This window comes from Zosterops lateralis, assembly GCF_965231275.1.
Source record: "Zosterops lateralis genome assembly, contig: HAP1_HAP1_SCAFFOLD_55, whole genome shotgun sequence".
Lineage (NCBI taxonomy): Eukaryota > Metazoa > Chordata > Aves > Passeriformes > Zosteropidae > Zosterops > Zosterops lateralis.
The window spans coordinates 286191-300232 of record NW_028154611.1 but is presented as its reverse complement, the minus strand read 5'-3'; the positions used below and the strand labels follow the sequence as shown (position 1 = coordinate 300232).

At 49.4% G+C, this 14042-nt stretch overlaps 1 protein-coding gene across 1 annotated transcript in view; it reads left to right on the top strand.

Annotated features, from left to right (window-relative positions):
• LOC310923442 (F-box only protein 15-like) overlaps positions 1-8855 on the top strand; it is a gene marked incomplete at its 5' end in the record, with an annotated part of 32884 nt that extends 24029 nt beyond the window's left edge. The window contains one exon of the mRNA XM_083885446.1: positions 8558-8855. Coding sequence (XP_083741572.1) covers positions 8558-8827 — 270 coding nt within the window. The 3' untranslated portion in view covers positions 8828-8855. The remainder of the gene's footprint in view (positions 1-8557) is intronic.
• Positions 8856-14042: the final 5187 nt, after the last annotated feature.

Sequence of the window (14042 nt, the reverse complement as noted above, 5' to 3'; positions counted from 1 at the left end):
ACCGCGACCTGGGTTCGATTCCCGGTGAAGCCGGTTGCCCCGGGAGCGGGATCGCGGGACCGGAGCGGCGCCGTGCTCGTCCTTTTGCCGGCCCGGGCGCGGGAGACGTAGGTTCGATTCCCGGTCTGGACCGGGACCGCGGAAGGCGCGGCGAGCCCGGCGGGTCCCGGCGCGGAGCCCCCCCGCTTTTTGTCTGCGCACGGGCACAGACGGGGTTTAAAGCGGGCTTTTTTGGTTTTACGAGGCACCTTCGGGGCGGAGGCAGTGGGGGGGGCTGCCTGACCGGAGTTTTTTAGTGCTGGGATTCGGTTTTTAGTTTATTTTGTGTTGCGGAACGGTTTGGAAGTGGAGAATGGGTGCCAGGCTCTCGGCAGAGGAGAAAGGCGTTTTTCGTTGTTTTGTTGGTGTTCTCAGTTTTAATAAGGTTAAGTTTTCTAAAGGAGAACTGAAGCATTTCGTGCGCATGCTCTGTCTGCATTTCCCCGGAACGAACCCGGAAGTTGTGACAGACCCCCGATATTGGGACCCCGTCATCTTAAAACTTACCAAATTAGCTGCCGCTGGAGACAAAAATGCAGCGAAATACCTGTTCTGGTCGCGGCAAATTCAAACTGCCGTGAAAAACATGAAGGGAGTGCAGAAAGAGCGGTCTCCCGGAGAAAGCTCTGTTACCCCCTGTTCTTCCCGTTCTGTGTCCCCCTCCCCTTCTCCCCGCCGTGGCATCCTCAGAGGTGCAGCGGGCATACCCCAGCCCGCCAGCCCTGGCGCTCTCAGGACGCCATCCCCCCGCCCGGGACAGACAGGGCAGTCTGCCCGGGATGTCCGACGGAGCACTGGCCATGCTCCCGAGGAATTTTCCCTTCCCCGAACCTCCCTAAACAAACCCCGAGTTTGGTTCAGTGTTAATGGAGAAGAATGCACGCAAAATGCCTGCGCGGAGCCAAACGGCGCCCGCGCAGGGGGCGCGGGAGGCACCGGCGCGGAGCCGCTCGGCGCCCGCGCGGGAGGCGCGGGGGAAAAGCCGCTTGGTGCCCGCGTGGCAGGCGTCCATGCGGAAGAACCGCATGGCGACCGCGTGGCACGGGCATGCGGCGTCCATGCGGCAAACGCACGCGGTGTCCATGAGGCAGAGGCACGCGCCGCCCATGCGGCAGACGCACGCGCCGCCCATGCGACAGGCGCACGCGCCTTCCATGCGGAAGGAGACCCCGGCGCCGATGCGACAGGCGCATGCGGCTTCCATGCCGCAGGCGCATGCGGCGTCCACGCGGAAGGCGCGCGCTGCGCGCGCGTGGAATGCGCACGCGGTGCCCACGCGGGAGAACCGCGTGGCAGCCATGCGGCAGAGGCGCAGGCACGCAGTGCTCGCGCGGCAGAGGCGCGGAATGGCGGCGGCCGCATGGCGCGGTCGTTCTCTTTGTCCGCCCTGCCCGCCAGCCCGCTGCCGGGGGTGCCGCTCGCCGCCGCCGCCGCCATTGCCCCGCTCCCGTTCCCTTCCCCTTCCCAGTCCCCCAAGTTTTCCCCCCCCCAACCCTTTTCCGTCCCCTTCCACCCTTCCCCGAGGCTGTCACTGTTCTGAAACCCCTTCCTATGACCCCCCCACCTGCCGCTCCTCCCGAGTCTCCACCCAAAACCACTCCTCCGAAGGCGTGCCTTTCCCAGACCCTGGCACGCCCCCCTCCCGTCGCAGGCCACTCCCCTCGGTGACGCCCAAGTCCCGCCCACTGCCTCCCGGTTCCCACGCCCCTTCTTTCGGTTCCCACGCTTGGGGCAAGGAGGGGGAGGGGTGGGATCCAGGAAGTGATGGTCCCCATGTCCCTTCTATCGCTCCAGTTACCTACAGGAGGGGTAGAGGAGGGCATGAGGAGGCAAAGTGGCAGCAGTTGTCCCAGAATGTTGTCAGGGAACTCATGAAGGCCCTCAAGGAGTACGGCCGCATGAGTCCGTACTTCCTTGGTTTGTTAGATGGCCAAGTTACCGGGAGTGAGGTTGTCCCCCATGACATCAAGTACCTATTCAAGTGCTTGCATTCCAGAACTGAGTATCAGCTCTGGTTTGCAACCTGGAAAAGGCACTTGCAGGACGCTCTCCCAGGATGGTCAAATGACCCTGACACAGCTGTGGACAATGAAAGGAACATGATCACGCTGTCACATGTGATGGGTGAGGGAGAATGGGAGATGCCCCAAAAGCAAGCTGAAAGCCTCCCAAAGCCGTTGTTGAAACAGATTGCTCGGGTTGCTGTGAAAGCGTTTTCCACCATGCGGCCTTCCGGCCCCATGGAATCGTATTCAGATGTTTTTCAGGGACCTCAGGAAAACTTCCTGCTGTTTGTGGAAAGGCTAACGGTAGCCATAGAGCAGCAGGAAGAGGACGAAGTGGCAAGGGAGAGGCTGGTCACGTTGCTGGCGTTCAGGCACGCCAACGAAGTCTGCAAACAGGCCATGCTGACCCTTCCACGGATTCCCAAGCCGACATTACAGGACTATGTCGAGGTGGTAACTGAGGTGGTCCCCCTGATGACATCAGCAAAGCCAGAGAGGCCGGAACAGCGACGGAAAACCGTGAATGCAGCAACCGCAGAGAGCCCAACCTGCCATCAGGACAACGCGGCCGTGGTACCAAAAGGGAGGCGTCCATCTGGAAATTCAGCTGACAGGCCTTGCGCCTTATGTGGCAAGCAAGGACACTGGTGGCAGGCTTGTCCCCTGAGACGGGAGTTTCAGGAATTTAAACAAGCCAAAGAGGGAGAAGGAGGAAATGGGAGGGGAGGACGCTCCCAACAAAAAAACGAATAAGGGAGCGCGGAGCCACCCAGTGCGATGACCCCAATCGGGTGGCCCAAGCCGGGGGAGGAGGAATGGGGAATGATGATTTGAGTTGTACCGGACATGACATTTTAACGGACTTGACTTTTTCTTCCCAGAGGCAGCAGAGGAGCCCTCTGAGAGGGAATTCACCGGACAAGACAAGAGACTCCCCTTTGAGGAGTCCTTCACCTGATGATCCTGACCCGAATGTGCCTGTTCCTTTCACAGGAAAGTCCTTGACAACAACAAGCGAAGGAGTGCCCTTTCATCTTCAAGTGTCTGATGCCCTGTGGATCCGTGATGATGAATGGCACCGTGTGGCGGTATCTAAAAATCGAGGTACCTGGCACAAAATTGGCACAACATATGTAGTCGTGGGGGATTGTAAACATACCCCGCCGGAGATCGAGATTGTTCCCCAAACCACTCCTGCGGATCCCGAGTGGTTTGAACTCTGGCTTCGCTGCACGACTCCACCCATTTATCTGTCAAAGGGACAGATAGTCGCCCAGGCAATACCATCACTCCCTGAAAGGGTGTGTCCCGAGGGCGACTGCAAGACCTGCCACCCCCAGATAAGCACGGTCGTGTACATCACACATGACAGACCTGAGGAGGTGTGCAAATTAAGGGTGGGCGGGGAGACCACCATCATTAAAGGTCTCCTTGACTCGGGGGCGGACGTAACGGTGATCCCGGAACACCTATGGCCGTCACGTTGGCCGTTGCAGACAGTGGTGGAGCAAGTTGAGGGTGTTGGAGGCCTTCAATTGGCGAAAAAATCAAAGCACATGGTGCAAATTAAGGGGTCCAATGGGCAATTGGCGAACATCCAGCCCTTTGTTTTGAATTACAAAGCACCCCTGTGGGGGAGAGATGTCCTGGCCCAGTGGGGGGCAACAATTGAATTCCCTGACCCTCCACAAAATTTTCAGGCTGCGGTCACTGAACTGCGCCCCACCCAAAAACTGAATTGGAAAACGGATTCTCCAGTTTGGGTGGAGCAGTGGCTGCTTTCTAAGGAAAAGTTAAAGGCGCTGAATGAGCTCGTGGAAGAGCAACTCCGAAAGGGTCACATAGAGGAGACCACCTCTCCTTGGAACACCCCAGTGTTCGTAATACAAAAATCGGATAAGACCCGATGGAGGCTTCTCCAGGACCTCAGACAAATTAACGAGGTCATCGAGGACATAGGCTCTCTCCAACCAGGGATGCCTTCCCCAGCCATGTTGCCCCAAAATTATAATCTGGCAGTAATTGACATTAAAGACTGCTTTTTTCAAATTCCTCTCCACCCCGACGATGCTCCGCGGTTTGCGTTCTCGGTTCCTAACATCAACCGAGAGGCCCCAAGGAAAAGGTATCACTGGAAGGTTCTTCCCCAAGGAGTCAAAAATTCTCCTGCCATTTGCCAGTGGTACGTGTCTTCCTTGCTGACCCCCGTGCGTGCAGCTGCACACCAGGCCGTCATCTTTCATTATATGGACGACGTGCTCGTGTGCGCCCCCAACGACGACCTGTTGACGCATGCGCTTGACCTGACAGTGGCTGCACTGGTTGCTGCAGGGTTTGAGTTGCAGGAAGCGAAAATTCAAAAGATGCCACCATGGAAATATCTTGGCCTCGAAATTAATAAGCAGACCATTGTTCCGCAAAAATTGGCGATCAGAACCAACATCAAGACCTTAGCGGATGTGCACCAGCTGTGTGGGGCTTTGAACTGGGTGAGGCCTTGGCTGGGTCTCACTACCGAGGACCTAGCACCTCTTTTCAGTTTATTGAAAGGGGGAGAGGGGCTGAGTTCCCCTAGGTCACTCACCCCGGAGGCACAGAAAGCACTGAAAAGGGTTCAAGAGTTGATGTCCACCAGACAGGCAAATCGATGCCATGCTGATTTGCCTTTCCGATTTGTCATTCTAGGGAATCTGCCGCACCTCCATGGAATGATATTCCAATGGGACAACGAGGTGACCAGCATACCCCGGAAGGACCGAGGCAGGAGAGATCCTCTTCTTATTATAGAATGGGTCTTTCTCAGCCATCACAGGTCCAAGAGGATGACACGCCCACAGGAGTTGATGGCTGAATCAATTCGGAAAGCCAGAGTTCGCATTAGAGAACTGGCTGGCTGCGACTTTGAGGTGATCCACGTACCAATTCGGTTGAATTCGGGCCAAATTTCAAAGGCAATGTTAGAGCACTTGCTTCAAGAGAATGAAGCACTTCAGTTTGCCCTGGACAGTTACACTGGTCAAATTTCAATCCATCGGCCTGCCCACAAAATTTTTAATTCGGATGCTCAATTTAAATTAAATTTAAGGAGTGTTCAGAGCAAAAGACTGCTCGAAGCCTTGACAGTTTTCACAGACGCGTCCGGAGGGTCCCACAAGTCAGTGGTGACTTGGAAAGATCCTCAGACTCAGCAGTGGGAGTCTGACGTTGCTGAGGTGGAAGGATCCCCTCAGATTGCTGAGTTGGCCGCAGTCGTCAGGGCCTTCGAAAGGTTCTCTGAACCATTTAATTTGGTAACCGATTCGAGCTATGTAGCAGGTGTAGTGTCCAGAGCGGAGAACTCAGTTCTCCAAGAAGTGACTAACATTGCTCTGTTTAAGTTGCTCTCGAAGCTAATAAGGCTGATCTCCCACCGAGAGCAACCGTTTTACGTGATGCACACCAGGTCGCACACGGATTTGCCGGGGTTCATAGCGGAGGGAAACAGGAGGGCTGATGCTCTTGCTGCCCCTGTCGCGAAGGCCCCGCTGCCTGACGTTTTCCAGCAGGCAAAGCTCAGCCACCAACTGTTCCATCAGAATGTGCCAGGTTTGGTCCGAGGGTTCAAACTAACCCGAGATCAGGCCAAGGCCATTGTGGCGACGTGTCCCAGCTGCCAGCGACATGCAGTCCCAACCTTGCATGCCGGGGTAAACCCCCGAGGGCTGAGCAGCAACGAGGTATGGCAGATGGACGTTACTCATGTCCCTCAGTTTGGGAGGCTGAAGTACGTCCATGTGTCTGTGGACACCTTTTCTGGAGCAGTCTATGCATCCGCCCATACAGGGGAGAAAGCAGGGGATGTTGTTAAACACCTCCTCCAAGCCTTCTCTTTCCTAGGCATCCCTAAGGTCATCAAATCGGACAACGGGCCAAGCTATATTTCCAAGGAGTTCCGCAGCTTCCTCCAGCAATGGGGAGTAGAACACAAAACCGGCATCCCCTATTCCCCGACAGGCCAAGCAATTGTGGAGAGGACACACCAAAACATCAAAAGAGTCCTCAATCAACAGGGACAAATTCTAAAATTGGAGTCACCCCAAATTCGATTAGCCAGGGCCTTGCACACAATTAATTTTCTAAATTGTTCATTTGAATTGATGAATCCCCCAATAATTAGGCACTTTGGAGGGAACCCAAATTTGAAATTAGAATCCAAGCCGCCAGTTCTTGTCAAGGACCCGGAGACCATGAGAATGGAAGGTCCACACGATTTAATCACTTGGGGACGCGGATACGCCTGCGTATCGACACCCACCGAACTTAAATGGGTGCCGGCCAAGTGGGTGAGACCTTATGTTCCCAGGGCCTCCAAAGAGTCAGATAATCAGGTGAAAAATGTCACTTGGCGAAGAAAAAGGAAGCCCGTTGGTCCGGAGGAAGAGAGGTCCGCTCCTTCCTTCCCCATTCCTCACTGGCTTTTTGTTGATTAATTTATTTTGTTATATTTTAAGTTACTCCTAAGTTTTTGTTACTTATAATTGGAATTGCATTTGGCATCATCCGACGAGTCACCCAAAAGACCATCACTGCAGCCACCTCGTCACTCAGCGTGAACAACGTCTGGGCCAGTGTTCCTCCCGTCGAGAAGATCGAGATGCAGCAGCTCCCGTCATGGGAAGATGAGGAATACCCTGACCCAGAGGACTTTTGTACCGGAGACTGATGACGAGAGGTGGCTCACGGAACAGAACATCTATCCCCCAAGCAGACACTACCAAAAGCCATCACAAAAAAATAAAAAAGGGGAAGATGTGGTGGTGCTTAAATTCAATTCCAATTGGGTTTTCACTGCTCCGGTTTGGTTTTATAATTTGTGTTTTATAATTTTGTATTTATTACTATTGTTTAAGATGGCCTCTCCTTCCCTCTCCTTCTCTCCTTCCCTCAGACTTTCCTTCCCCCCCCCCTCAAACCTTCCCGCCAAAATCTTGTTTGTCCTGGTAACCCCATCCCATAATGGTTGTTTGCCACTTTTCGGTTACCTGTCAATCTTTAAGTTATATAACTTCCCCACCCCCTCATCATGTATTCCTCCTCCCCAAGTTACTTCTTATTGGTTCAAAAGTTCTGCATCCCTCATTATATGTTGGCAAAGAGTTTTAATTGGTCCCACGCAATCCCACCCCTGAACCCACCTAATAAAAAGCCGTGCCATCTTGAGGCCAGCGTCTCTCTCCGGAGCGCTGCCTTGGGGCTACGCATCCCTTGGTTGCACCCCCTGAGAGTCCCGCCTTTCTATTCTGCGCACCATCCGCACCTTGGTCGAGTTTGCCCACGCCTCTGGCAAAGTGAGCCCCTGGATGTAGTGGCGGCAGGGCTGGCCGGAACTGCACCCATTGGAAAAAGCCGAACCACTGCACATCCCACTTTACATTTTGTAATTGGCCTTATATATGCAAGTTGTCAGACCAGAAAATTGTAATTCTTTCTGGTTTCCAGTGATTCTGTAGCTCATATAAGTTTATGATACCATCATTATCAGTTTTGGTTTGAATTTTGTATTTTCAGCATAGTCTGCATTAAAAGGCTTAGGGAAACTGTGTGTATCATACTGCCTCATGTTTGTGCCATCTGCCCTTATGTTGTTTGATTGAAGTAAAGTAATAGTGAAAGCAATGTTAGAGCAACAGAAACACAACTATGTAGTACAGAGAAATAAAGCATTCCAAATGAATTTTTTTGGCATGGAATATGTTGGTTTTGGTTTATTTCTGCTTTTGGACCACAGATACAACATAATTAAGATAATTTGATTCATTTAGTGATTCAGAACTCAAGAGAATAAGGAACAGCTGATACTAACCATGACAGACAACTCCTGTGCTTCTAAGGGATATGGGAAACTATCAGTTTGCAAAGACAAAAGAATTGGCATTAACATTTTTAAATTATCTAGTTGTGTAATCTTGTAAAGAAATATTTTCAAGAATTTGTAAGAGGAGGAATTACATCAGGATTATTACTATTACCTTTTTGGGAACTGAAGCTGTGAGCCTTTCAAAAAGTACTGTATACAGCTGGCTTGGAAGGGTAATTTTGTGTGCTCTGCCTTGAGTGGTCCCTGAGTATCTTTGCAAACATTGCTACATTCACACAAGTTTAGCAACTGACATTAAGCTTAGGTTGCTTACTCATATTGAAGGGACTATAATCATTTGAATGGTAAAGTAACTAATAATTGAGAAAAACAGATGTTAAGGGCTGAAAAATGTTCAAGAAATAATGTCTGATTTGGTTTGGCAGTGGTACCTTCTGTACTGCAGTGTTTCATGTCTGTGGGTTGCAATTTTGATTTCTGTAGAAAACCTCTAAGTAAGTATTTCTTGCAATAGGTCAGTGAACCATTATCAATTTTATTTTGAGGTTTTAACCTTTGTACAAAACCCTCTGAACCCTTTATATTTCTTCTAACATCAGGGACAGATCTACTTACTGGGCCATGGGGAAATAATCTCTTCTGCTTGTGTTTGTAGGACTGCTTTGTGATGGATCTGACTCTCTTGGATGAAACTGGAAAGCCCTTCTGGTGTTTTAGTGCTCCAGTCCACATGGGATTGTCTACCAAGTCATCTGGCCTTTATGACTACATGGGTCATATTTATACTGCAGACTATGCAGATTCAGAGGGTAAAGTCTGTGTTGAGTTTGTGTGGTTGGAAGAAACCAAGGAATATATTGTGGTCAGTTTGGTGCTTTATGTAAGCACCAAAAAGGTAAATAGCTGGTATGGAACAAATTACTGACTTAATTAGGTCACTAATTTCCTTGCTTTAAAAACCAAACAAACAACCCTCCCACAATAAAAAAACCACAAACTGATATTTAAGATTGACACCAACGAGCAAGACTGCAAATTTTCCAGTAATAAGCGCAATTGCCTAAATTTTTTTAATAGGCAACTGAGGGATCAAAGAGACATATTGATTTATGTGAGAGGCTTTCTTCTCTGTTGAACATTAGTCTGTTTCTCGCTGGCTATATTTAAATTATTTTTAGGAAGATTTTTCTTTATAGACACATGTTACTGTCATTAAGGAATTGCTTCTTTTGAGAGCCATACGGTGGAGATGCCTTACCTTACATAAGCTGCACTGGTTTTGAGAACGTTGGCTTTTAATGCTTAGCAATAAAACAGCATGTGTGCTGTTTGCTCCAGGTTTGTTGGAGTATTACTGGTAAATTACAGGCTTTGTTAAATGCTTTTTCCAGAAAAACGTCACTTAAATATATTTTAGTAAAAGATTGAAAGGGTAGATGGGAAGTCAGGTTTGAAAAATATGTCAGTCAAGGCATTTGTTAAGGAAGTAATGTGTAAAACCTATTTATGACGTTTCTTTAAATTCCTGTTTGTTCTGTTTTCCCATGTTCTAACCTTGTCTGATTTGAGCCTAGATACTTGCCTCACATATTGGCCTATGAGTAAGTGTCCCAATTATAAGCTAACCTCAGCTGGTGTCTGTTCATACTGAATTTATGTAACATCCAGTTGTTTTGGAAACAATGTATATCTGATAGTTTATCTAACAATATGAATACAATTGAAAATTGAATATATGTGCCTGGTCTTTCCAGTTCCTTGGAGTAAGTTTAGGATCAAATTTTCCACTTCCTGTATTTAAAAAACAAAAACAAAAAAAACCCAAAAAAACACAAAAACAAAAAAAAAAAAAACAAAAAACAAAAAAAAAAAAAACCAAAAAAAAAAAAAAAAAAAAAACCAACAACAACAAAAAAAAAATTACACGATACTGAGAGTCCAATGTCATTACCTGTCAGGGACAATTACATAGCTGACTGCTCTGACTTTATTATGGTAATGATTTCCTTAAAAATAAATACTCTTTATTTGTTTCCATACGTTAATTGGTTTGTACAATGTTTATATGTAAGCATGTCTTCCATGCTACAGAGGTAGATAGATGTTACAGCCACAGAGTTGTATGTTAATTTGACTTTCAAAGGCAATAAGCTGAGGCTGTTACCGTTCTAGTTCACCTTGTTAACTTTACCCAAAGAGACAGTGGAAATGTTTCTACCTTTGGTCGTTAGCCAGAACAAGAATGATCAGCTGCATTTTGTCGTCTTTCTTACTGGATGCTGATGGGAACAGGGATCCCTTGAAGTGATATAAAGGTTTTAACATGTGGGCTGGGTGTGATGAATGCCAGAACGACGGACACTGAAAGTGATCTGCACAGACAAGCAGCCAGTCTGGATATTTGGTTTTGCCCAAATTTAACGTTTGAGATACCAGTTTTAGCAAGGAAATGGTAGCTCAGTCCTAAAGTTTTCTTAGGCATTGGCCTTCCTGCTAAGCTTGTAAACAAAAATGTAGAATTATTCTGGCTATATTGTTCCTTTGAAATGTGCAAGTATGTTCTCTTCCCTGCTGTGAAGCTATCAAAGTCAATGGGCACCCAGCAGCCATCAAATGGTGAGAGGTCTGTCACTGTTCATTCCAGCTGAATTTTTATTGTATTGCCAATGTTTCTGGGTTTAGAGGTTTTTTAATAAAAGTAAAATACTTCCTTTAATAAGCAATTTCAATTTATAAAGTATTTGAGTATTTTATACAATTGAATGTTTTATAGAAAATTCTGGCATCACCATTGGAAGTGAAAAAAGAGAATGTGCTGTCCCTACCCCTGACAGGCTAATCTAGTAGCCTGAAAGCTTACTAACTGAATTGATTGGGATGAGAATAAGTCTTTAGCAGCTCTGTCAACCTAAAAGGTGATACAAGGCAGAGCAGTTTCCTCAGGTTATTGCTGGGCTGGCTTATTTCTGCTGTTCAACAACGTGTATTCAGCAAAACCCAGGCAAACTGTTCCAAGATCTTAAAAAATGGACCCAACTGTTGCAGAGCTATTCTCCTGTATCTTCACTGACTATAATTATATGAAGGATGAAGGATGTGTCCTGAAACAGGCCTCAGATGGACCTAAACTTGATACCATATTTATGCCACTTCTTTGATTTCAGTTGGTTTTAACTTGCACAAATTCAGTAGGTACCACCTGTATGATCAAACCTAGTAAGTTACATATGCCTTAACTGAAGCTTCCATTTCTTCAATTTGCATCTTCTTTTCATTATATATGTAAGGATATACACTCCACAACCTCCACAAAGGATAAGAACCTCCACAGAGGAAAGGGTTTACATTAGGTCAACTGCAGTGGTCCGTTTCATGAAAGAAAGCATCTCTTCCAAAAACTGTTGGAGTCCAGGGCATCCCTCTGGGCGCCCTGGGAAGTCACAGACCTCGGTAGAGAGGCCTGGGACCCAAAAAAGAGGGTCTGGGGTCTGTGCAGGGGGATTTGCCTGGCACAGAGCCCAGGAAGACACAGGCTTTGATTTTGGTCCATGAGAAAAACATCCAACAGAGAGAAGAATTGCAAGTCACAAAGGTGTTACTGAGAGTAGTGTAGTTATCACTGTGCAGAAGATTTTGTAGTTTTGGGTTTTTAGAATGTAGATGCAAAGGGACAAGATGGTGGTTTTAGGGCGGTGCCCTGGGTTCTTCTTCTTCTCCCTTGGCATCCATCTTCTGCAGTGACATGGGCACAAAATAGTTTCAGTGGATTGGATCAGAGTAGACATGACCCTGTTAGTATAGGTGATAGACATTGGCATAGAATTGTAAACAATGGGTACGTAGTTATCTGTATAAGAGGTAGCGACCTCCCATCACGGGGGGAGTCGCCTTGTGTCCGAGCTGCAGTGGACATCATGGCAGGACACAGGGGAAGGGGAGTCACCTCGTGTCCAGGCTGCTGTGAACATCTTGGCCGGACACAGAGAATTGTAAGATAAGAACTAATAAACAACGCGAGAAACCAGAAAAGCAAGACCTTGAGACTCCTCATCATTCTCGCGCGCCAAACACCGAGCACCGAGCTCAGCACAGAACACAGAGACACAGAGTCAGACAGCAAACCCTAAATCCTTCAGAGGTCCAGAGGGAAAATCACTCCCTTCGTGCCCACACGAACCACCAGCCAGCCTTGGAATCTCGGGTGAGGAAACAACCGAATTAAAACCCCGAGAATTGGCGTCCCTGGGTGGGCACACGAGTGGGCACATGGATGGGCACGAACGGGCACGAATGGACACCGGTGTGGGCAGAATCGGTGCTTTCCAGTGGACACAGCAAGACCTCTGAAGGAAAGAAGACAAGCTGAGAAGACAGGGGAAGAAATCTCTAACCAGAGACGGCAGCTGATTGCAAATTCACCTCGGACCGACGAGTTCCAAGGGCCCAGGACTCGTCTCCTGAAATCTGCAGGTCGGTGATCAGGAAACCTCCGAACTGAATTTGAGAACACCTGCACTGCATTCTTCGATTTTGGTAAGAACAGTTAAATTTAGAACACGGGAGGAGACCCTCTCCCGGGAAAAATAAGGGAAAAACCTTCTCCGTGCAGCAGCAGTGTAGCAGGGAGGGAGGAAGAAACACTTTACCAGCTGGCCTGCAGCCAGCACCGGGTTTGTCTGTGGCCAGCAGCGAGCAGCGGGTTCTTTTGCTGGCCGGCAGCCAGGCAGGTCCTGTCGTCTGTTATCAGCAGACGGGTCTCATACACCTCTTACAGGAGGTGGGGAAGGGGAGAGCCATCAGCCTCCTCTGAGTTTTAATAGGAAAGGAGAGATACCAGCACCCTCAGGATTACCGCAGGGAGGTAAAAAAACCCTCGAGACAGGAGAGTCAGCAGGTCTCCTTGAGTTTAGCACAGAAAAGTCATCAACTTTCCCTGGGTTCGCCACAGTCCTCAGGAATTCAGTCCCAGAAATTCGTCTCGGGAAAGTCAAAACTTCTAATCCATCCCGAGATAAGGACATGCTTGTTTTCGAGGCGTGTTCCGTGAGCACGGGACACTTGCCGCAGCAGTGGGGGAGGGAGAGGTGAGACAAAGTGCATCCAGGAGTCTTTGCAGCCCCCCTCAGACACAGCGCGTTCAGACACGGCCTGAAAGTTTTCCACTGCCCTTTCCCCTTCAGCGCAGGGACAGACAGAGAGAGGGGGGAAGGGGGAGTGGAGGAGACACCAGGAAAACAGGGAAAACAAGCCCAGATCGCGTCAGTGGTGAGAGATAACACTGCGGCGTGTGCGCGCGAAAGCGATCGCGACTGGGGGCGGCCGGGGAGTGCCCCGTGTCGGGACAGCGCGGGCTGCGGGGGCGGCGCGGGCGGAGCAGGGCCTGTGTCGCGGAGCGCGAGTGAGGAGCCGGAACAGGCAGAGAAAGTACAGAGTTGGAAACTACAAACCCCAGAAAGCCTTGCGGTTGGCGCATGCGCAGTGACAGAGCCAAGATGGACGGCGCAAGTGCAAAGCTAGAAACTACAAATCCCAGAAGGCCTTGCGGCAGGCAGAGAGCGAGTGGGATGCAGCTGGAGCAGTGGGATCGCTCCAGGCGGGACAAACCCCGACAGAGAGCGAGACGCGGGCAGCGCCGGGGCGGCACAGGCAGTGCCGAGGCAGGTGGTGCCAGCGCAGGCAGGACCGGGGCAGGCAAAGGCAGAGCAAGCAGGGAGGAGGCGTGGCCAGGGCGGAGAGTTTCTCCAAGGCGCCACCCCCTCAGAGCGAGTGCTGCAGAGCCTGACCCCGCCCACAAGCGGCACTTTGACATTGTCAGTCCAGTTCCCTCAAGTTTTCCTTTCAGCAAAAGGTAGCCAAGTTTCCCTTGAATCCACTGCACACACCCTTTCTTCATTTATCCTTCGGCTACATGCTGGGTTTACCCTTTTCTTAGAGTTTTAAAGTCTCCACTCCTCATCCAGGAGAGGGAGGGATGCCGGGGAAGGCAGTAACCCTCGGGGTTAGGAGGGGCTGCATTCAGGCAAAATAAGAATTCAATTAAAGTTACAGGTTTTGTGAATTCAGAAGCAGAGATCTGGAAATCATTGGATGTTTGCAAAGCAGCTGCATGATCAGGAGCAAAAGACTTATTGTCATGACAT